At 31.7% G+C, this 26,534-nt stretch overlaps 1 protein-coding gene across 1 annotated transcript in view; it reads right to left on the bottom strand.

Annotated features, from left to right (window-relative positions):
• Positions 1 to 26,534, bottom strand: part of LOC142326381 (ATP-binding cassette sub-family G member 1-like) — a 138,497-nt gene that overhangs the window by 35,385 nt on the left and 76,578 nt on the right. Inside the window, exon 2 of the mRNA XM_075368845.1 lies at positions 2,502 to 2,625. Coding sequence (XP_075224960.1) covers positions 2,502 to 2,625 — 124 coding nt within the window. The remainder of the gene's footprint in view (positions 1 to 2,501; positions 2,626 to 26,534) is intronic.

Genomic DNA, 26,534 nt, shown 5'->3' with positions numbered 1-26,534 from the left:
GGATCAATACCTTATTATATACTTCTTTTTAAATAAAAAAGCATAATATTATAAAAAAAAAGTTGTAATTACAACTTGTGTTTTTCTACGCTACATCAACCACGCTTCCTGTAACCGGTGTAACATTAAATGTGTAATGTTTAACTAATTATCTTGCAAGTGAATTGGTGCATGTATATCAGAGAATTCTGTGTATATACTATTAATATGAAGTAATTTATCAATTTATTTGATAAAATAGAGAATTAACTAAACTTAATATAATAAAAGATTTAAGAAATTTGCTGGAATTCCGCCTTTTGTTGAATGCATTACTAATAATGTTACGTAAGGTTAATTTATTTATCGGTATTATATGGAATTTTAATGATGTTAAAAGGACCACTATGATAACTCTGTAACCTGTGTTCCTTGCAGCCATCCGGGCTTTTTCATTCCCCAAATCTATGTATCATATATCTTATCTATCATATGTTGAAAACAGACAAAAAGTGGTACATCTAAGCACGTTTCTTGTACTAGTTTATGTTAGAAATTCTTTTCATCCTTTGCAATCACTATAGATATCAATGTGATTGTTATCTTTGTACTTGTATTTCTTGGAGGTTTTTTGACCAGTTTTTTACATGAATGCAAATTAGCTCAACAGACTGGAACTCTGCCCTCATAAAAATGGTAGCATGAAACATCTATTAAAACAAATTTTAGGCATCCTAAAATTTATTTAGGATAACATTTAGTTAAGAGTAATAATAATAGAAAAAAATAAAAACCACCGGCTTAGTTTTAATATAAAAAGATGCTCTAATTCTTCTTTATTTGGTTTTACAGTTTTAATTAAAACATCAGTAAATTAGGCTTGGTTGAAGATTACATCGCCTTATAGCATTTCTGTACATAAGATTAGAACAATATAGCTCAGGTTAGATTTACTAGCCGTGACCACATATATTTTCCACACAAGGGAAACATACATATCATTTGAACTATTCCATTCAATTTACGTACAATCTGCAATTCAGAGCCTTTTATTTTTACTCTCCATTATTATGCACATTCAAAAGTCAATAAATAAGACAGTGGAAATAGTTATTGATCTTACTGAACTGTTTACTATCAGCAAGAATGCGATTAAAGTTAAAGAGATACCTTTAAATTACACTATTATTATCACTGAATAATAAGAGTTGTCATTTAGTAACTATTACCATTATTATATTAATTTGATTGAGTAAGCAGTTGAAACTATATTATCCTACTTATTACAGCTAAATTTATTTGCTATTGTTTTTTAATAATTAAATGAAAGCTAAATAATCTGCATAACCATGATTAAGAGATCTCAAGTTATATCTTAAGTTTTATCTTAATTCTTAAATTCTAGTTTTTGTCACTAAATTTAATCATAACATTAACATTATTATTAATTAACATTATTCTAATTTGATTGAACTCTGAATGGTTGAAATTATATTACGGTTTAGTATTATTATCTTGTTTAACCAGATGGTTGCAATTTATTTTGTTATATAATTTTATAATGATGGTTTTCTCTTTTTGTAAAATGAAGACAATTTTATTTTGTAAGACTATATTGTATTGAACAGATGTTTAATTTGATTTGTTGTGTTTTTGTTTTCTGTATTGAATGTAGGAGAATTATTAGTATAGGTTTTGTTTGATTAGTTATTTTGTTTTATTGTTAATAGTTTATTGTTCGAAGTATATTGGTGGTTTGTTCGGTTTATTAATGTGATTTTATGTTATATGTTTTTGAGTTTCAGGTTAGTGTTTTGTAATTGTTTTATAATGTACTGCTATTAATGTTTTATGTTTTAGATTTTTGTGTTAAGTTCTTGTTTCTGTTCATAATTTTCTATGTTTTGTGTTTTAGATTTCTATGTTTAGCGTTCGGTGTTGCGGGCTGGATTCACTCATTCTTCCATTGGCTAGGACGTAGTCAGCTCAATTGGTATGGTCCTGTTTAAAACTTGAAGGGTAATGCCTATTGGATCCATTTAGGTTTAATACACCGATGGAGATGTCACATGTGGCATTTGCAATGGCATCTTGACTAAGATCAACTGCAAGATGTGTTGAGGCTTGTTGAAGATGACCTCCAGTAAAGCTCCTAAGAGCTAGGTATGGAGGAAGTGGGGTGATGACTAGATCTGTCATGTGGCGGGTATCTTCCACTTCGGGGTCAAGATGTTAGTATGTATATTTAAAATATTGTTGTAGTTGAATGTTATATTTGACTGGGCAATGAATTGTTCAGTTATTTCTCACCCTTTTATCTTTCTCCTTAACCTCTTATTGATCCATCAACTGATTTCTATTTTTAAATTTAAAATCATGATACAAATTTAAGCCATTATTTCTATTTATAAACAAATATTTATCTTAATATTCTTTAGGTTGAATTTTGTGTACATTAAGATTTTTCTGTTCTCTTGAAATTGTACTAAAAGTTATGGTTATGTAATAATATTATTGTTTACCTTAATCCTGATAAAATGTTTAGAAGAGTTGTTTTCCCAGCACCAGACGGTCCAAGTATTGCAGATAGATAACCTGGCCTGAATCTTCCACTTATTCCGTTCAGTATCGCTTTTTTTTCTTTACCTGATAAGAAAAAATTAATGCAACTGTAAAATTTGAGAAAAAACAAATAATTTTTGAATAAAATAATGTTCAATATATTTTTGTTTGTAATGTTTTTATACCTAGATTCATAAGCACATTTTTATATGCGTTTAGAAATTTTTTTTATGCTACTTTATAAGTATCCATATTTTGTGTTGTGTAATTGAAGTCAATTTTGGTGGTGGGTTTTGAAGTCAGAAATATGTGAATCTATGATAAGAACAAAAAGTGTATTATACTTTAACTGTGTCTGCTTATTTAGGATAAAACACATCAACCATATATCATTAAAAACAAATGCTTTGTTATAATTTTCACATTTTTGTTATAATTGATGTCACTGTTAAGCCCACTGAGATGACAATTCAGTTGTTTTATGCGACACAAGGTTAAATAAATACTTTATTCTTATCATAACGGCACTCCACTGATCTCCATAGCCGAGTGTAGCATCCCCGCCTTTCATCCAAAGGTTCCAAGTTTGAATCTCGATCTGCATGGCATGGCATTTTTCAGATGCTAAAAAATTCATTATCGTCCGACATTAACTATTACTAGGCATTGGCATTCTGTTGTCTTATAAATAAATTATATAATTGTACACTAAATAAATCGTGTAAAGAATTGAGGTTTGCGTTTTACAAATAATAAAAAGACTGAACTACTTCAGCATTTGCCTTTCAGGATCAAGGGAAAATGTATAAAAATCTTGATCGGTTTAGCAATACAGAATTATAAATAAAGATGTAGTCGCAATTTACGTAACTTATTTAGTGCTTATAATCAATATAAAAGAATAATTTATCTAATAAAAATATTAATTTTATGTAAGAGTAATGATGCAATTAAATGGAAAAAATAAATAAAGTCAACAGCCAATAAAAAATTTTAAAGGTATAATTTTGCTATTTGAATATGTATTAAATATAAGTACATATTTAACAACATATGCAAAATTTTCAAATATACCTGGTAATAGCTCTTGTTTAAAAATTGATCAATACATTGTTTTTGTCAAAGCAAATCTCTCCTTCTTTTATCTTCAGTCATTTGACTGGTTTGATGCAGCTCTCCAAGAAAAGAAAGCAAATCATACATCATAATTTATTAAAGATAAAACAACAATCTTTCTCAAAGAAAAAAACATGCTATGTAATCTGAAAATAGTTATGCTGTCTGATTTCATACAAGTTATTGTTTTTTAATAAACAAAATAAACAATTATTGTATAATATAAATTGAAAAACCAAAAATCTTAAGAAAATATCAGAGTAAGTGGTGCCCCCGTCCCACATTTAAGGTGATATTTTTACATCACATTATGTGGGTGAAAATATCTTAACTTAAGTTGAATCATGAGAAAAAGACAAGTGACATCTATTATCAGTTACAATTTCTCTAATGTATCATGTAAAATGTATATTTACTTTTAGAATCTTTTATATTATTGGGAAATTATTTTACTAATCCAATCAGGATTTATGATGAATTAATATATGCATTACTATTTCTTTTGAAATAATTTTTAAATTATATTGTTTAACGTAAATACTGCCCTTTTTTTTATAATCACTGTTCTTTTTTACGGCTACAGATTTCACATCTGCAACAGGTTCATATGCATTTATAAGGAATTATTAGTAAACCTATTTGTTAGTAAAATTACCACATAATCTTATTTTTTGTTTTAGTAAAATCTATTAGCATTTTTTTTGAATAGTTTCAATTTATAATGTCACCCTGTTCACTGAAATAAATAGCTATATAATCATTACTACTCTCGCAAAAAGCAACTTTAACTTTTAAATTTTACTATAAACACTGAGCATTCCATTTAACTTTTAAAGCAATTTATGTAAATACATCTGCTATTAAATTATTATTTAAAAGCTGAGAAAGTGAAAAGAGAGTCAAATGTTTTGTCTTTGACAGTACTTATATGCATGCATTTGCCTGCATATGTACATTTTATTTTAGGCACACATAATAATCTTACCACATAATCTTATATTTAATAAAATTATAATTATATATATGAAATTTTTGACTGTAAGCAAAAGTACCCGACTGAGATTCATGCTTAGAACCTTCCATACTATCACTCTGCCTAGGAGATAATACTAATTTTTTTTATATGCTAAAATATTTTTTTAACACCTTAATGCAAGTTGGTTGAATATTAAATTAATCAGGGAAGAAGGTACTTTAATAGAGAATATCTAGTTTATGTAATTTATAACTCTGTTGTTTGCTGTTATAATTATCCAAGGTTATTCTTTTATTTTTTAGTTCTGTACAAAATATGAGTTTTGTTTTAATAATAGCAACTCATATAATTTGAACAAGGTCAATAAACAATGTCAAACTAAAATTTTAAGCGTTTTTATGACTCGCTTATGTAAATGAAATTATACTTTTTAAATGGGTGTAAAGTACTCAGATTGAATTGATTTTGATTATAAATAAATAAAAAATAGGGACATTTAATAACAGCATACTTTAATTTTTGTCAAGAAAATATTATTATTATTTATAAATTACATTTTAATTTTATAATCTTTTTAATTTTAATCTTAAGTCTACATTTTATATTTTGCATTTCCAAAAAAAGATCACTATTTTATAAATATTCACGAATATATATATTTAAGTGCAGTCTATAAAGATAAAATTTCATTCATACTTTAAACAGTGATATCAATTAGGAGATTTGCATTAGCAACTAAAAAAAATATTTTTACATTTGTCTTCCTTGTTTACAGTTTTTACTTTCCCAGCAGTAAAATATATAACATACAAAATATTAATAAAAAAAAATTAATATCTGCCTAATTTTTCTAGTTTTTAACACACAAGACTCTAATAATACAACATTTTTAATCAAATAATGAGGATGATATGTGTGAATGTAAATGAAGTGTAGTCTTGTACAGTCTCAGGTCGATCATTCCTGAGATGTGTGGTTAATTGAAACCTAACCACCAAAGAAAACCGGTATCCACAATCTAGTACTCAAATCCGTAAAAGTATTTGAACATTGGAAATGTCAACTTTGAAATTAGCTGATTTGCAAAGAAGCGTTCACCTCTATACCAACCTGGTGGGTTGTACAATGGGTTATTTTGTTTCTTGTTTAGCCTCCGGGAATTACCATTCAGGTATTACTTCAGAGGATGATATGCAGTGTAAATGAAGTGTATTTTGTACAGTCTCAGTTCAACCATTTCTGAGGTGTGCGGTTAATTGAAACCCAAATACCAAAAAAACACCGGTATCCACAATGTAGTACTCAAATCTGTATAAAAGTAACTGCCTTTACTAGGACTTGAATGCTGGAACTTTTGACTTCAAATCAACTGATTTGGGAAAACGCATTCACCACTAGACCAACCCGGTGGGTATATTGGTATCTATCTAAACCTCAAAAATTACACTTGATTTTTGTATTGGTCAAAATATTTTAGATCCTTTTCTCTAGAGTGCAATGATTTGAAGTATTCTATATATATATATATATATATATATATGAGATATCACCAGGGCTGTTAGCCATTTCAAATTTGGTATAAATCTCTCCTTAACTCACCTTTCATAAGTTTAAAAAAAATTATATCATTTTTTAACCAGCTTTCCCTACTAATGGGGGGGGGGGGGGGTCTTTACATCTCATGTAAATAATGCTGCTAATTTTATAATTTTATTCTCGTTCATTTACCTTTTTCTCGGTCCCTGTAACAGATAGAGCCGTAGGTTTTTTTTTATTGTTTTTATTGTACTTTTCTCTATCTACTTAAGCAGAATTAGTTTTAATAAAACCTCACTACTTTTATCTGACAAATGTGGTTTCCTAGAAACAGCATTTAAAGTTAGACTAATTATTCAGAACGAAGTTCTTTTCTTGGTAGTTCACTTATTTAAAACAATCATCCTGAACCATTTGTTTCTTGCTTCTATCTATAATAACATAAGTAGTAGAATACTGACAGTTATTACCTTCATTACTAAAAGAACTTACTAAAGACTTTAATTTAAAGTTAGACGATGAAATTCCAGAATTATTCGTGTCAGTCACATTATCACTTTCATCATCAGTCAAATTCTGTTCTGTTGTAGCATTTGAAACTAAACTGTAATTAATATTTTTATTTTGGTTTCCAAGAAATTTCTATTTCTTAATTAGTTTTCAACTCCTACCCATCAATTACACAATTAGTCAAGTGGTTCATGATATTCAAAATATAACTTACAAATATAATAACTCAACCCTACTAAACACCCATGAAAAACATAATTTTACAATCAAAACAAATGAATCACTGTCAACTAAAAACTAAAATTAAAAACTATAAAATTCAATACAAAAGCTAATTGCATTTTTACTAGTAAACATGTAATAATAAGTGACAAAGCGCATAAAAATAATTCTACAATTGAAAACTGAAATTCAAGAGAATGACATATCATTTACTTAAAAAATTAATAATATTTCTAGTCGACATAGACCTAATATTGGTGGCATTAGAAAGAAAAAATTATTGTAAGGTTAAAAACCAAAATAATTTTTTTAATATTTTCCATTACAGTCCCAGTCCCACCTTAAATAAAACCAAATTTGAATTTTTTACCGGCATGGATTATTATTCTTATATTTCTTATCAATGAAGTGTTATCAGAGTGAAAGTAATTTTCAGCAACTCTCATAATGGTAGAGGATAAAAAAACAAAACAAAAAATTTTGTTCAAATCGTTCAAAATATCATTTGATCATTTCTAAATATTATATAATATCTCAAGATATAGATTTAAAATTTGCATGAAATTATGTAACTTCTTACCGGTTTAATAAATAAATCAAAATCATATGTGATTTTTTATTTAGCTAAGAAAGTAAGAAAGGTTTTAAATGTAAACATTTTTGACTTATTCCTAACATTACGACTTTAATTTTTTATGATCTACTTTAGACTTTTACTAACATATAAGAAAGTTACCTAAATCGACCTAGAAGAATCCATATCAAATTTCTTTAGAAAGATAATAGGAAAATTTTTAAAGTCCCCAGTAAAGTAGGAACTTTATAAAAAAACCCTTTGAAAGATAATTTCCATATAATTTAAAAAGAACTAGTGTTAAATTTGTAACAATTTAAAATTTTAAGCTACATGTAGTTGTCAACAAATTTCAGCAATGGGGAGCAAACCACATTTTTCCTTGTATATGATTTTTTTTATCTGGATGAAAAGAGATAACACATTAATTACTACATGATATCTGTTTCTTTTTTAATCTTCCTGTTTTTTTTTTTTAATCTTCCTGTTGTAATTAAATTAAAGCTTTCTTTTGCCACTGTTTTAGTCTATGTTCTCTGTAAATGCTCAAATTGCTTTAGTCTATCCAGCTGAATTCTCTGTACTACTTTACATCCTACATCTGTTATAGCACTCAATGGCATCTTATGAGTCATATGATGACAAAAATCAAATCCCTTTCCCGCTATAACCTTTCTTTTATTTCTCCAAATGGTATTCCATATTTTCTCTTATTCTCTTTGATATTTTTCAATGCATGGATATCAATATACTCCTGCTCTAGTTCTCAGAGAGTTCTCAAAGTTTTCTCATTAAAGATGTGTAAAAGAGTCAGTCATCTTTCACATATTTGTAGTTCACATGAATAAATTAGCTCATATACATAGATTGTTAGTTTACTGATCTATGAAAAAAAGAAAACTTGTTTGAATTTTATCAACACTATAATTACTTAGATATTCAAAGATATTTGATGTTTGAACATGTATAGCTAAAAACAACAACCATGCATTTAAAAATCTAGTTGCAATGTATTACAATTTTGAATAAAATAAAAAAAAACCTGTTATTGAAGTTTTTTTTTTTTTTAATTCTATGTCAACTTTTTTTTTACTTTTTACATTTTTTTTTACATTTTTCTTCATACTTAAATTTTTTTTAACCTTGAATTAAAAGTTAAAATATTTACAATCCCTTATTATTATTTTTTTTTATATATTCATAATTAAATACATTTATTTAAGACAATGGCTCATTTACTTTAAATGATGATTAATATTACATATTTATGCTTCGTCATATTTATAAAATTACATGTAATTTATGAATCTTTTGTACTTGAGAGATAAGAAATAAAAATCTTTTGTAGATGAAACTTGCAAAAAAAAAGTAGTTTTACTACAAACATACTATACAATTATGAAACCATTTCTACAGCTTGTACATCTATTTAAATTCAACCAGAAGTAATAGTTTTGATGTCTGTGTAATTTAGAGCGAAAATACAATCTTTATTTTTATATTCATATAAAATATCATTTTCTTGACACGCTTAATGATTTTTGGTTGTTTGTTGAAGGTTAAATAAGTAGATTTTTAAGATTATAAAACTTTATTCTTGAAAAAATGATTTATCCAAATTACAGTTTTATAGGATTTGATTGGATATTATTATCGATTCGTTGTTTTCTCAATGAAAGATATTATTAATACACCTAGCTAAAAATAAATGAGTTATACCTTGATGGAAAATGATTATCTCCTGAATGTTTCAAAAAAATAATTATTATTTTAGAATTCTAATTTATGAACTTATATTAAAATATAAAGTTTGAGATTGTAACTGCGATTAAGATAATTTTTTCCTTAAACCAAGGACACTTTCCGGTTAATAAAGAATTATATCCTACCCAACTAAAGGGCAATTGTATGTATGTGTCTGTGCGTGCGTCCCCCTTACCTGAGAACACACTTACATGATCAAACATACTGCCCATCAAAAAATCATATGATTTTTTTTTTTCTTAAATGTTTATAAACAATAAGTAAGAAGCAACACCAACAACTAAGAACAAAGAGAAAAAACATGCTTACATGATTGAACATACTGTCTGTTTATAAACAATAAATAACAACAGTAATAATGATTAAAAAATAAATTAATAGATTTTACTACCGTAATTCATTCATTCAGTATCGTAGCAAATCTTAGAACACAACTATTTTCGATAAAAATAAATCGATACTGAAAATCCTATCGATTATTATTAAGTTACTTTGGTTTTAGAAAGCGCGATGATGGTAGCCCACCCTAAAACTTATTCCCTAATAAGGAAGGTTACTTTACTAAACGATAACGAACCGTTTTTTCGTTTTTCTTTGATCAATTTTCATCATTAAAAAAAAAACATTTTTACACAAGAGGCAATTCATTTTGGATACGTAATAATAGCATTCCAAAACACCATTCGCCAGGGGAAGCTGCCCACAGGGCCTAGCTGTGCAGGGCACGCCTCCACAGCTAGTTATAATTATAAAGTGTAATTATAAAAAGTTTTTACCGATAGCAACTAATCAAAATTGAAAGATTTTCTATAACAACTCTAAATTTAATATTGTTATGGACATTAAAAAAACAAATAAAAACTAGAAGCTAAAAGGGAATCTAACTTGAGATCAATTAAATGATAAGCCAACATGTTTATTTTTACTCACTATATTCTTTTCTTTTAAAATTGTTAAGAGAATGATATATGTCAAATAAAAATGTTTCATAACCAAATTACACATATGTACATATAAAAACAAAACAAATGCAGGTACTTTACTAATTTGATAAATGATTTTGCAGGGTTACTGTAGATTAAACACAGACTGATAATTTCAATAGAAATTTGAAAAATGAAATGAAATTGCAGGACGATTAAGGAATGATGCTATGAAATCAAATATTTAAAAAAAAGCTGAGGCTATAATATTTAAATATAGGAGTGATACTTTACAGGTAATTTTCTAGCTTTAATTTGATTTATATATTAACTTGTTGAATTTTCTCCATTTCTGGGCATTCAGATTAAAATGAAGCTTAGGTAGATCTTAAATGTTCAAAATCTTTCCTTTCTTTTTCTGTTTAGCCTCTGGAACCACATAAGGTATTGCTTCAGAGGATGAATGAGGGTGATATGTATGAGTGTAAATGAAGTGTAGTACAGTCTCAGGACGATCATTCCTGAGAAGTACGGTTCATTGAAACCCAACCACCGAAGAACACCGGTATCCATGATCTAGAATTCAAATCTGTATAAAAGTAACTGCCATTACTAAGATTTGAACCTTAGAACTCTCGACTTCGACATCAGCTGATTTGCGAAGATGCGTTCACCACTAGACCAACCCAGTGGGTTCAGCTGTTCAAAGCCTGCGCAAATTATTCTTTCTTTTTCTTTTTAGCCTCTGAAACAACCAAATGGTAAGGTTCAGAGGATGAATGAGGATGTATGTATATATATGTAAAACAGATTCTTTTACTCTAATTTATTGGTTTTCACTACAGATTCCTCAAAAATCACTGCAGATACGATTCTGGGAAATATTTTATTCGATTTTCCAGGTCAATAACATAAGTAATCACTAACTTTACTCCTTAATTGACGTCCTAAAAAAATCAGTACAACCTCATTTCACCGGGGTAGCTGAAATCCGAGCAAAATCTTTCACTAACCATAATTCACGAACTGTCACCACAACAAGCATCAGTGTCACAGTCCGCCATATTGGAATTTCCTTTTTCCCTTTGAGAAATTCCCTTTTCCATCGTCCTGTTGGACCGGGAAATTTGAAATTCCACAGGGTTGCCGACCAAATTATTTTTATAATTTAAAAATTAATTATTTAATTTAGTTAATATTTCAAAGGATGATACACTGATGTACAGCTGTTGTAGTCTATGTTGCGACGTCACAGATGAGCGTTAGAATTAAATAAATTAATAACATTTAAAGGCCGGCCTCCTTGGCGCGAATGGTAGCGTATCGGTCTTTCACCCGGAGGTCCTGGGTTCGAATCCCGGTCAGGCATGAAATTTTTCACACACGTACAAAACATTCATCTCATCCTCTGCGGAATAAATTGCTTGACTGCGGACCCGGAGGTAAAACAAACAAAAAAAATTTTAAAGAGTAAAAAAGTAACTCAGTCTGGCCGGGTCTCGAACTCGATCGCCTGGTTGACTCGGTACCTGGTGCGTTAAGCCGTGCGACTATCCAAGCGTTAACGTCGAACTTTTTTAAAACTTCTGGGAAAGCAGAAGCAGCTGGGCGGTTAAGGGGATGGTTAACGCAGTGGCAACTGAAGAGAACCGTTCCGATTCTGATGCTAGAATAGTAGAAGAGATATTTGGTACCTCTGTAGGTCTGGGAACCAAAACTTACCGCCCATGAAGGCCAAAATGGCTGAGGCTGCAGCTGCAGCATTGCAAAAGTTGGAATCTCAATTAGCTTCCACTGACATAGTGTCTAATGAGGTTGTAAGTGAACAACTGGGAATGTTCAATGACCGGTGAGTTGAGATCGAAGAATTTGTCGACAATTTTATAAAAGTTAAAGAAAGAAGTGTAATATTCATACAGTCGCGTACGCGTAAGCTTAAATTTTTACATTTATCGACAGTTAAGAGGAACGACCGACTTCAGGGATTATTGAGGGCTTCAGGGCCGGGATAGGTGAACGAGTATCTGCTTCACCGCCACCTGTGAAGAAGCTTGACTCTGAAGTTGTAAAGTCTAGGCCTAAAATACTATTAATCGATAAACCTCCAGGTGTTACTACCTTGGCATTTAAAGGCCAAGTAATAAAGAACTTAGAGGCCAGGAAGGAAGGCTTGCGCATTCTCAGTTTGAAGGAAAATGTGAAAAGTGTCAGGATTGTGGCGGACATAACAGTGGCCACTAAGGTCCTGAGACCCCGTATGATTCTTTACGAGTTCCGCGAGATTTGGGAGAGCAAGAGTTCGTCGATGCGGTTCGGACTCAGAATACAAAATATTCGGAGGATGATTTTATAAAACTGTTTCATGTATTTTTTCGAGCAGGGAATTCGGGCAGCAGTAATGCGCATTACATAGTTGAATGTGACAAGCTGTTACGTGCTGTTTTCTCCGGAAAGGTAGGTTATTTGTGGATTACGGGTCTTGCAAGATTAAGAATTATATTAGAGTAAGTCCGGTGCTTTCGGCGCTCCGGATTAGGGCATACGGCCAAAGCATGTAAGGGCGAGGAGCTGTGTTCCTACTAAAGGACTGTCCAATTAAGAAAGCAGCTGGTCTTCTTAATTGTGTTAACTGTTCTCGTGTTCGGAGTGTCTCATGACTAAGTCAGATGAATGTCCCGCATATAGGCGTGCGCGGGAAGTGTTGTGTAACAAGACTGATACCTAGATCTCGGTGATTATACTGGCAGTTCGAAGTTCTACGTTTATATTCTATTAATATTTATGTTTCGTTAGGTTTCTATGTTTTTGTTTTTGTTAATGTGTGTTATCGTAGTGCTCGTGTTGTTTCTGTTCGTGTTGTCTGTCCTTGTTTCTTGCTTCGGGATTTTCCTAGTTTTGGTATTTTTATGGGTGTTGAATACTGTAGTATGAATACTTTTATAATTTTGTTATTTTGTTGTAGTTTTTATCTGTGGCTACTTGTCTTCTTGTTAGGGTTTAGTTACTTTTGTTACTGCGTTTGTGTTTTGTTGTTTTTTATTTCGTATTTAGTTGTGTTATTGTTGTCTTTGAATGCGTTGACTGTTCTTGTTTTCTCATCAGTGTCTTCTAATCGTAGGTTTTACGTCTTTTGATTAATTACTTTGTTGTTTTGATTAGTGTTTAATTATTGCGGTTTCATGCGCATCTAGTTCTCGGTGGTATGCGTTGAGCTCATTCTCCTCTCGGGTAGATAGAGCAGTTCGATCGGTGCGGTCTCGTTTGAGATTGATAAATCTATCAGTTTAGGGTTACTGTCCACGTTAGGTGGCGTACACTGACGTGAACTTGCGGCATTCGCATCGGTGGCATCTTGACAGCGGTCAGACCGAAATATATCTTGAGGCTATTGGAAATCCGGCCCTAAGGGCTAGGTACGGAGGGGGTGACGTGGCGGTCAGACCCATCACATGGCGGGTGTCCCCCTCGGTATCAAGAAGACTATGATTATTTATTTATCGTCGAAGATAAATTTAACGAACAGATTACGTGTGTACCTTGTAGGAGATAACACTCGCTAACAAATCGGACACAAGCTGATATCTGTGATATATGTGCATAGCTTCCTGTAAGCTGCGTGGATGCGCGGCCGCGCAATGATTTTAGAGGTATTGTAATAAACTGCAAAGAGAAATTTATTCCCCGCGCATCTATCATCACGTATTGTAAATATGCAAAGTATACTCGATGACGCGTTTAGTCGAGACAGAGGAGTAGCATACAACGTGACTTAGGAAATATTTAGGATTAGATGATGCGTGAAAAAATGCTTCTATTATGCAGGATAATAAAAATCCTGCATAATTTGATTTACGCATTGTTTCACCGATCTAGCATCAAAATGAAAAACTTTGTAGAATTAGCTAACTTTGAAGAATGTTGCATCGTTTAACCATTAAATGAAGTTAGATGGTTATCCAGGTATTTCGCAGTTTGTAATTTAATAAAAAAAATTACGATACAGTACATTAATTGAGTATCGTAAGTCAGATAGAAGAATGCGACGACCACAATTGGAAATATTGTGAAATTGTGAAAAATTTCTGACTAATTCACAATATCGGGTAGCAATAATTGCTCTGAAAGATTTATTGGACGAGCTTATTTCCTTGTGCAATTGTCTACAAAAAAGTAATTTAACAATTATTGATGCTCATCGGCAAGTAAAAATTAAACTTAATAGACTAAAAACCAAACATTTGGGATACAAAATCTTCTGGAGTGACACTGCAAGAGGACTTGATTGATTGATACATTAACCTTTGTCCAAACTAACACAAAATTTTCTAACCTTTTCTTTCAATATAAGATTATGGGAACTTTTCAAGCATCCAGCCCAGACTGTGAACGTGGATTTTCTATTATGAATTCCATAAAAACAAAATCGAAGATGAACACTTCGGTGATCTTAAGATAATTAAATTACATTTAGCCGACGGTCAAGAAGTAAATAATAATGAAGTTTACAAAGAATGGATTTCTATGAAGGACAGAAGACAAAAAGTTAAGAAAAATGTTAATCTAAAATAAAAAAAAGTTACCTAACCGTTTTCGTTTAAATGTTATACATATATGAATGTATTGTATATAACTGATACATGCGTGTATAACATTACAAAATTTCGCACAAATTGATTTTTGAATAACTTCTATTGCCACAACTGAGTTTTGAGCGCGCAACTCTGAAAAAAAAAAATAATGGGAACTTAGTAGATATGCTATATAGAACGAGGATAAAATTTATTTTTTGTTATCACTTAAAAACATGACGTATAAATGACAACAAACACGCGCGTGAGTGTGCTATGCGTTGGTATGAATGCAGCAGACAGCGTATTAAGAGGGAAAAATGTAAATAAAATAGTTTGTGCTATAAACTGCATTAAGTATAGTATGTAGGAAGCGCTCGTAAAAAATATATGCCATATATTATTCTCGTATTACCTTGACATCGCTTCACTCTATCCAAGGTCATCAACCACCGGTTTACCCATTTTACAGATAAAAATTACTCGACTGAATTTACAATATAAGTGTTTAATGAAGTCGTGAAAAATAAAGTTGCTTAGCTCTTTTAATAATCCAGAATTATACTATGAAAAATTTCGTGGTAACGATAACTAACGATTTAAATAGCCTTCGGATTATAACTATTATAATTAATGAGTATTTGTTACGTTAAACGAAGAAATTACGATAGTGAATTTATGTTTGTGAACTTAGCATATTTTGTTCTCAGCTCCACCCCCCCTCCAACAGTTCTATAGTCTTAGATAAAAGAAGCGATAAGCTATTTTAGTGTAAAAAAAAAGCCTACTATTTGCAACTAAGTAACTGCTAAGCAACTATTTGGTAAAAGACAGGATTTCACTGGATGCATTGTTAATTTTATACTTCTATTAAAAAACAAACATTTGTATTACCTATAAAAACTATTTAAAAAAACTTAATAGTCACGGCTTCGTTCCCGAAGTTTGAAGCTTAATTTATAATGAAGGTAAAAAAAGGAAGGCGGTATTATTTTATTATCGCGTAATTTTTCCGTTAATCAAAGCGATTTAAAATTTCGCCTTTAAAAACGAAAAAAATTCGAGTAATATTTTTATGACTTTTCAACTAAACACGACATCACGCCATTACAGTAAGAGCGAAAAAATTGTAAAACTGCCCTATTTAATTCCTAACAACTACTATTCTTTTTTCACTATCTTCACCAAATTTTTACTTTCTCTTCTAGATACCGCTATAGCTCGAGAACACAAAGCATTGTAATCTATCTAATTTCGGCTTATTTGGTTTTCACCGACCTTGACGTTCTGATACTTAAGGAACCCAAAAAACCGGATGGAAATTTTCCGAATGTTAATGTTCGTGTGTGTGTGTGTGTGTGTTTTCGGTGCTTGCCACTAAATCATCTTATATCTCCTGAACTACTCGACCGATTTTGAAAAAAATTGGTCAGATTACTTACATACACGGGCATTGATGACATAAAATTTTCAACTTAAAAGATCAAGGGGGTGAAGTTGTAAAGCATTCGTTCTCAAAGTGAGCGATAACGCCTCCTTGTTGGTGTTGCAGGTCTTCGAGGGGGGGGGGATCAATACAAGGTCCACAGAAAATTGGGTGCGTTCAGGCGGTCTAGAAAGGTGATGGCTGATAAAAAAAAGGCAAAAATTATGTTTCCCTGTTATTTCAAACTAAAATTAAAAACCTACTGTACTAGTATAAGAAATTAAAGGGACACCTATATTTTATGATAAAAAATGATTGCATTCAAACTACTTTAACTTTGCAACCAAGAGGCTTAAAGAGACGAATAAAAAAAAAAAATAATAAAGCTGGAATACTCTACTTTTTGACAGTATACTTCAGATTTCAAAAATAATCAAATTAAAAAAAAAATCAATAAGCAATTTTAAATATTTGAAAATGTTTCTTCGTATTTGATCAAACGCATGGGGGAAACGAATTTTTTTCAGAATACTGCATTAAAATCGTTTAAAAGCTTAAGAATTTACCTTTAATTTCTTTTTTTTTGTATTTCTCTACGATTTTTCTGGACCGAAATATTTCATATTAAAGAGAAAAGACCACTTCTGTCTTTAATGCCGCATATCTCCCGATCTAAGCAAAGTATTGATACAAATAAATATGGAAATTTAAAGGTTTTGATGTAGCTTTAATGACAAATTGTGAGGTTTTAATGTAGCGTTACAGTTTTTGGCTTTTGTTCATTTTGTCCCGAGATATTGAAATCAATAAAGATTGAGACTGCAACATGTATCACCCGTTATCAGATTAACCCAAGATCATCAATTGTATCAATACGTCGCTTAGACGGGAGATATGCAGCAGTGGCATTTTCTCTTCAAAGTGGAATATTTCGGCTCAGAAAAATCGTAGATATACAAAAAAAAAGAAGAAATTAAAGCTTAAGTCTTATAAGCTTTCAAACGATTTTAATGCAGTTTACTGAAAAAAATTCGTTTCCCCCCATGCGCTCGACCAAACACGAAGGAAAACTCAAATTTTTAAAACTTTTCTTCATATTGATTTGTTTTTTAATTGGTGATTTTTAAAATCTGAAGTGCACTGTGAAAAAGTAGGTATTCACGCTTTAATTTTTTTTTTATTCGTCTCTCTAAGCTCCTTGGTTTCAAAGTTAAAACAGCTTGAATACAATCATTTTTTATCATAATAAATCGGTATCCCATCAATTTTTTGTACCAGTGTATAATGTAGCAGTAGTACGAAGTAAAAAAATAAAAACTATTTATATTCTTTGTTACACAGCCACTTCACTAACGCAAGTTCGAATCTTTGTTTTGTGTGCATCACCAAATGTGTCGTTTTGACGACTATTTATAAAAATATGTCTAAACAAATGAGTATGTATTATACTCGTATAAAAAGCATTATTATTCGATTTTCATCGAAGAAATGAAGAAAAAGCGGCAGGAAATAGATATACAACGCTAAATAAAATTGAAGTAGAAAAAATAAACAAATATATTTTTAATTTTTGAACACGAATTAAAACAAAGCAGTTATCGGATATTATATGTTTTTATACCAAATTACAGCTTACGTCACCCTGTTTAGAATTCAGTTTAGTTTATGAATCGTGTTGCATTTGTCGAAAATATATTAAATATGTCGTCAATTCTTAAGTCGATCTTTATATGACAGGTCTGTACGAGTTCGGATTTGAATACTAGATCGTGGATACCGGTAGTTTGTTTTCAATTAACCACACATCTCAGGAATGGTCGAACCGAGACTGTAAAAGACTCCACCTCTCATTTACACTCATACACATCATCCTCTGAAGTAATACATGAACGGTAATTCCCAGAGGCTAAACGGGAAAAAGAAAGAAAAGGTCTTTACGAGAAACAATGCGATTTGTTCAATCCTGCATAAATTAACAGGATTATCGGTGCTTGTTCTAATTTTCTCAGTACGAAATCTGTCACATGTGGTAAACGAGTAATTGCATGTTTATTCCTGTCGATGCGTGTTGAATTTCAAATCTATATAAACGTAGTAATTGTTTCTTTTACTCGTATTTTTATTAACATTTTCCTGTGCAATCGGTAACAGGTTTTTTTTTAAAGTCAATCATTTACTCAAGTATTTTATGTCAGAAGCAAAAAAGAAGAAACGGCAGTAGAGTGCAGAGTATATTAAATAATATTATAATAACCTTTATTTAAAAAAATAAACAGATTACAATGAAAAAAAATTATTTACAGTTATAAACTCTTAATACATAAGCTTAGTAGTGATACAACCAAACAATATAAAATAGAAGTAAAATAATAAAAGTAAATAATTATTACATAATCTTGTGGAACTAGCTACCCCCGTTATACATGATTATTCACGGGAACCGGATGTTTTTGAAGCGGGTTGTACTCTGGCGTTCGTGGTCGGTGGGGCACGTGGCTGGTGTCTGACGTTTCCTTTGTTCATAGCATTTACATTTTAGTCGTTGAGATGGAGCCGTGGACGCTAGACCAACGCCTGTACGCGTATGACAGTTTTGTGCGAAATGACGAATCCGTAACTGCTGTTCAGCGAGATTTCCGCCGTCAGTTTAATATCCATCGTAATGCAAGTGTCCCTTCTCGTAACACAATATCGCGACGGGTAAACAACCTTCGAACAAGCGGTTCAATATTGAAGAAAAAACCACCGGGTCCCCGACGAACTGCTAGCACTCCGGAAAACATCGAACGAGTAAGGGAAGCCCACGCCGCTCCATTCAGAGGCATTCAGCAGCGCTTCAAATGAGCACAAGTACGGTAAGACGAATTCCGCATACAGACCTGCATTTCCATCCTTACAAGATAGCCATCGTGCAGCAGTTAAACGAGCAAGATTTCACGCAGCGATTACAATTTTGTCGACAAATGCTTACAGTTTTTGAACAAAATGAAAATTTGTAATCGTTAATGAGTGACGAACCCCATTTTCATCTGAACGGCTTCGTCAGCAAACAGAATTGCCGGTATTGGGCAGAAAGAAACCCACATCGGCTTTACGAGAGACCACTTCATAGCCCAAAGGTGACTGTCTGGTGTGCAGTAGGAAAGGTCGGTGTTATTGGACCATATTTTTTTGAAGAAAATGATGCTGCCGTAACTGTAATAGCCGATCGCTACATTGCGATGTTGAATACGTTTTTCATCCCCGAGTTACGAAACCGGGGAATCGATTTTCAAAATGCGTTATTCCAGCAGGATGGGGCTACAGCGCACACAGCGAGGGCAACGATGGTTGTTCTCCGTAACTTGTTTCCGGGACGGATCGTTTCTAGATTCGGCGATATTCCTTGGCCCCCTCGGTCCCCCGACTTGAGTAGTTGTGATTTTTTCTGTGGGGGTTTCTGAAATCGCGTGTGTACGGCAACAAACCGCGTACATTGTTGGACCTAAAAATCGCAATTCGTCATCACGTCACCCAGATTGATGTAGACATGTTGCAAAGAATTGAGTCCAGTTACCGTGAAAGGCTACAACAATGTATTGCCCAAAATGGACATCACTTGGCGGACATAATTTTTCGTTCACGAGTAAGTAACAAATGCTTTGATTTAACAAGTGTTTCAGTACCAATAAAACTTTTTTAAAGTAAATATTCAATTTTTTATTTTTATTTTAAAAACATCCGGTTCCCGTGAATGACCCTATATATACATACACAGAATTTTTCAGGAAGTTTCTGCCGTACATTATACACGTATGTCTGCCATAAAAATAACGAAATCAATGTAAATATATACCTGGAAATGCTTAGTTTTCGAGTTTACGGTTAGCGAAAGATTACGTCCGTACTTATCCTATAAGTGTAAAATAATTATATACGAAAGCTCTACACACAAGCAAAATCAGTTGTTTTATATTCAATTGTACATGAGAAATCGAAAAAAATTCAAAGGGTCCTAAAACTGTTCCTATAATTGGTTCTCAGAAAATTGTTGTAAAATCAACAAAATTGATGTCAAAAAGCACGCTTTTAAGATTTGGGGTAAACATCCTCGCCGATAACCAAATGAAACAGAGACAAAATTTATAAAGAATTTTATTCTGAGAAAATTGATGCGGTTAAAGTCAATAAAAACCGAAAAAAATATTTTTATTGAAAACCAAACAACAGAAAAATTCTGAAAATCTCACGATACAAATGAGTAAAAAAAAAACTATCTTTTAGTACACTGTATTTGATTTTATATTTATGTTTTATACATTTGTCGCCGAATATATGATACATGACTTTATATTTTTTACTTATAAAAAACATATTTAAAAAGAATTCAATATTTAATTTGTAACAATTTTGAAATTCTAACGAAATCTACAATCTTTTTAATTCAAACACAAAACTTGAATGGGATTCTACCTTAAAAAATATAACGGTAACAAAAGTCTTAAAAATTTTAATTTAATTAAAAGGTTCACGACACTTTTCGACCGAAATATACATTTAGACATTATTTACTAGTTGTAGTTAAAAGAGATAAACAGACACAAGCGACGTAGATCCAGACGTGGAAGCGACGTTTATCCAGACGTGGACGCAATATTAGTTCAGTTAACTTAGCTAAAGAGAAACTATCTTTCGCTGAATAGCGCAGTCGATTTTACTCGACGTTTACGATTTTACAGGCTGTGTCTTGCTGTAGTGTAAATATCTTTCTTTCTTTTCCTGTTTAACCGACGGGAATTACCGTTCAGGTATTACTTCAGAGGATGGACGAGGACGCTTTGATGAGTGTATATGAAGTGTAGTTTTGTGAAGTCCCAGTTCGACCATCCCCGAGATGTACGGTTAACTGAAACCCAACCACCAAAGAACACTGGTATCCACGATCTAGTATTCAAATCAGTATAAAAATAACTGCCTTTACTAGACTTGAACGCTGGAACTCTCGACTTCCAAATCAGCTGATTTGGGAAGACGCGTTCAACACTAGGTCAACCCAGGGGGAAGTGTAAATATCTGAAGGCGGAGCCGTAGTACGCTATGGCATCCCTCCCCTCCGCTGCTTTTAACATCACTCAGCGACTTCTCCTCAATTAGTGCCGAACTAGTATATTCCAAAAGCACTTCGAATTACTTGCTATGGTATTTATTATGACGTCACTATTATAATAATTTGTTATTACTAATAAAATTATTTATCCCTAATATTTTGTTCAAGATGTATATGAAACTAATTATTTATTTATTATTTCTTGAAAGAATGTTTTTTGCAAGTACGTTAAACTAAGCTTTTGCTATAAACAAACAGTAACACAAAAGTGAATGAAACGAATTGTTTATTTATTGTAGGCTATATTGATATGATTTTGTTTGCGTGGCGTAGTTTATGTATGAAAATTATTTCTAAATGGCACGTACGCACAAATAACTAATAATACTCTTTGTGTTTTGTAGACCTAAAAAAAACTACAAAAAAAAATTAAATTGTACAAAAATAAATAAAGTGTAAAAGAAACGTGAGTAGAAGTAATATTATTATAATCATTGTTTTTTCTTTTGTCTTCACACATTTGACTGGTTTGATGCAGCTCTCAAAGATTCGCTATCTAGGGCTAGTCGTTTCATTTCGGTATACACCCTTTTCTTTTTTTTTCTGTTTAGCCTCCGGTAACTACCGTTTAGATAATACTTCAGAGGATGAATGAGGATGATATGTGTGAGTGTGAATGAAGTGTAGTCTTGTACATTCTCAGTTCGACCATACCTGAGTTGTATGGTTAATTGAAACCCAACCACCAAAGAACACCGATATCCACGATCTAGTATTCAAGTCCGTGTAAAAATAGCTGGCTTTACTAGGACTTGAACTGGAACTCTCGACTTCCAAATCAGCTGATTTGGGAAGACGCGTTCACCACTAGACCAATCCGGTGGGTTTCAGTATACACCCTACATCCCACATCCCTAACAATTTGTTTTACATACACCAAACGTTGCCTGCCTGCACAATTTTTCCCTTCTACCTGTCCCTCCATTATTAAAGCGACTATTCCAGGATGCCTTAATATGTGGACTTAATATATGTCTGTCTCTTCTTTTAACTATATTTTTCCAAATGCTTCTTTCTTCATCAATTTGCCGCAACACCTCTTCATTTATTACTTTATCCACCCATCTGATTTTTCACATTGTCCTATAGCATCCCATTTCAAAAGCTTCTAATCTTTTCTTCTCGGTTACTCTGATAACATCAAAAATATTTTGATGTAAACAAATTATATTTCTGATTGAAAGCTCGTTCCGCTAGTGCTATTCGACATTTTATATCGCTTCTGCTTCGTCCATCTTTAGTAATTCTATTTCCCAAATAACAAAATTCTTCTACCTCCATAATCTTTTCTCTTCCTATTTTTACATTCAGTGACCCATCTTCAATATTTCTACTACATTTCATTACTTTTGTTTTGTTCTTGTTTATTTTCATGCGGTAATTCTTGCGTAGGACTTCATCCATGCCGTTCATTGTTTATTCTAAATCTTTTTTACTCTCAGGTAGAATTACATCACCAGCAAATCGTATCACCTTTATCTTTTCACCTTCTACTCTTAATCCAAATCTAAATTGTTTTTGAGCATCGTTAACTGATAGTTCTATGTACAGATTAAAAAGTAACGGGGATAGAGAACCTCCTTGTCGGACTCCCTTTTTTATTACGGCTTCTTTCTTATGTTCTTCAATTATTACTGTTGCTGTTTGGTTCCTGTAAATCATTGTTAAATTTATAAAATAAAATAAAAATTAATAAGGAATACTAGATATTAAATCCCAACGAATTTAATATAATAAGTAAAATTAATTTAATAATTAGTTAATTACTAAAACGTTAATTCGTACTATATGTTATAAACGTAAAACACAAAATGATGTCGTACAAAATAATTTATATATAGCTCAAATAAATAAATACAATAGAATAAATAAACAACAGATGTAATAAATAATTAACGATTAAAGGACAAATTTAAGTAAATAAATAATATATATTTATTTATAATAAATATAATAAATAAATAAATAGAATAAACAATAATAAAAAAAATTAAAATAATAATAAACACAAGTCTGTATCATTTTGGACGTCTTACTTTTTTTTTGACAAGCAGCAGCACGTGTTGCTTCCTTTGCCGAGTTACAGGAGTGTGATAGAGAAAGCAAGTAGGGGCAGCTTGTAGGGGAAACCCGCCCCGCCTTTAGATGTTACGTAGACTATAATTTTTCTGATGCTTTATGTGATTATTTTATAAGGACATTACACGGTTATGTACGAGACAAATTTTAAAACAATACAGCGATAAATTCCCGATCGTCAAAAATTAAATCGATATAACTAATACGTACGGTGATAAAGATTGCGTAATAAGTTATCCAATCAAAACTGACAGAATAGTATTCCGCTCCAGTTGGTTTTTCTACGGTAAAATTACATCTAAGAAATTTTTAATAAGTATACAATCGTAAAGTATAAAATAAAAAGGGGATCGTAAAAGATTGTATTCGGCAAGGTGAAGGTTTGTTTATTGAACGGGATGACTGATTATAATTATTAAGTTTTATAATCTCTTTTAGAGATACCGCCGCATGTAGCATTTACTACGGCGCTTACTACACAGATTCCCACGTCTGCCCCAGACGTTCATGGTCGCTCACACTTTTTCACTCCGAACGAGTTTAATATATACGTCGTAAACTTCACAAGAGGGTATGAAAGTCAGAAGAAGATGAAAGATTTAATTACGGTACGGTTGTTAATAAAGTAATCATAAAACTACTAATTACATTATTTTATTTTTTATTTATTTTATATTGTTTTCTATTTCTAACGCGTTACGTAATTTATTTTTAATAAATCGTTATTATACTGGAGATTCATTTATTAAGCACTTAGGTCAGCTTGTAGACAAGAATATTTTTATTAAACGTTTATGATAAACGTCTTTAAAATAAAGAAGACAAAGATCCTTCTGTTTTGTCCGAATTACTATTACTTTAAAGCGCATTCAAAAAGGTAAAATTACTCCAGAATAGATTTTTTCCAAAATATTATGAAGCGCTGTCAGATATAGATTCCACCTGTTTTTTTTTTTGTTCATAAGGTTTATAAACAAAGTGCCTTTTCCTGCTGTCTGTTTATCCAAACGTACGGGGGACACAGTTCATTCTCGGGAATCTACATCCTCGGTTTTGTGGTTCGTAAATATTTATTGTTATTTTAATCTTCCTTTAGAGTCTTTTTACCTCCTGCTTTTCTTTCTAGCAAATCCTAACACCTTAAGATATGTCTGTTAATATCGAGTAGGCTCTCGATGGTATCCGTCATTCGACGATTGTTATACAGGGTGATTCAGAAGGATAGGGCAATACTTTGACGACTCATTCTGGAGGCTAACAATAAGAAAAAAATTCATATAAACATAGGTCCGAAAACGCTTCGTTAGCGAGTTATACAGAGTGAAAGATTTCGTCCGAGTTTCAGTTTCTCCGGGTAAATTAAGGCTTTCTGAAATTCTGGGAAGGTCAATTAAGGGGCAAATTCAATTGTTTCTTATGGTTTTTGAGCTGGGAAATCGAAAGAAATAGGTCCCAGAACTGTATCTCTCTTAGTTTCTAAGATATCCTATGTAAAACGCCAAAAATAGGGTCACAAAACACATTTTTTTTGCGTTTGACGTACAATAACGTTGTTAAATTGGTAAAAAAACATACATTTTTTTAACATAAATTGTATCCTTTGTAACTGGATTATTGTATGATCAAGCCTAACCGTCTATCGATTTCAATAATTTTTTATTGTTTTATGAAAAAAGTAAAGTAAGTAGTTCGCTCTGGTGGTCCCCAAGTAAATTTCTTTTACATAATTTCATAGTAATAGTTAAAAAAAAAACTATATCGTCTGCAGAGACGATTCGAAGATATTTTTCTTTTTTTTGTCGCCATCTTTGTATCGGATTTTTATTGTGTAATGATATATCATCGTAATATTCAAAATATTTTCACACGAAAATTCAGTAAGAGAAAAATTCATAACGATACGTCTAGTCCAAATGAAATATAGGGTACAAAAACTTTTTTCGATGTGTTTCAAATTATTAAGAGATGTTTCTAGAAGTAGAAATCAGCCGAATAATATCCGCACCAAAGCGATTCATTTAAGTAACAGTTTATTGTTGCTGCTTTCATAGATTTTATACTTAGTTCTGTCTAGACCGATACAGCGATTTCTACAATTGCGCTTTTTATCACTAAATAATTCTGCGAGTAGTATTTAATAGTATGCTATCTAATTATGAATATACGGAATGACGGTGGTCTATTGGCTGCAATTTACATTATTTCTAGCAAAGAGAAAAAAGAAGAAAGCGTAAAAGTTTGGACGGTAACAAATCTTTTGGAGAGAAATCATCACGGAATCTCACAATGCGTTGATTTCTTGAAGAAAGATAACCTATTATCAGGGAATTTTAAGGATAGACATTAGAAACTGTATCCTATAAGTGGACCGTTGTTATATCTTCATCGGCGATCAAGAGAAGATTAATATTTTCACGTACCTATTTCGAATTTCAAGATAAGTGATTTCCTCAGTTTTACTAGCGGTCTGAATTCCTCAGGTCTGAATCCCTCAGCTGGCTCCGGGATTCGCCTGGGCTGTTCTGAGCTCCGACGGTCCAGGTTCTAGCTAGACGGGCCGGCTAGTTTTTATATAATTCAATTAAATTTATTATATTTTCACCGATTCAGATGACATTATTGAAATCTCAATGTTTTAGGTGCAATCAGAACGACTTCAGCGGGAATAGCGTACAATCTGCGAGCTTTAATTAACAACTAAAAACAAAATGTCACGCAATGAATCGACAGAAATCCATTAATAACAACAATATTTACTAACGTTCCTGTAATTCCTTTGATCTTTAACGTTTCCTTTAGAAACAGCAACTGAGAGCAAGTTTTGTTTCAGTTACCTAATTAAACGATAAAGAATGGTTAGAAACATAAATGAATATGTTCACGCAACAACCGACATCAAGAAAAAAGTTGCCGAGTTTCTTTTTGTGTAGACGTATATTAAGCATTATATATGGATATCGGAAAAAGGACCGACTGTTAACCGAGCATAGTTTCCTTTCTTTTTCTTACTTTTTAAAAAACACAGATTTACGCCTTCTCGTTTCTTGTAAATTAATTATTTCACACGACCGGCAAATTTTATTTTGTTACCATACACATCCGCATTTTAAAATAAAACTAAAACGATAGAAAAAAATAATAAAACAGATCTTA

Source organism: Lycorma delicatula, chromosome 6, assembly GCF_047948215.1.
Source record: "Lycorma delicatula isolate Av1 chromosome 6, ASM4794821v1, whole genome shotgun sequence".
NCBI classification, from domain to species: domain Eukaryota; kingdom Metazoa; phylum Arthropoda; class Insecta; order Hemiptera; family Fulgoridae; genus Lycorma; species Lycorma delicatula.
Note: the sequence above shows the minus strand (reverse complement) of the source record. Positions and strands in the feature narration are given on the sequence as shown.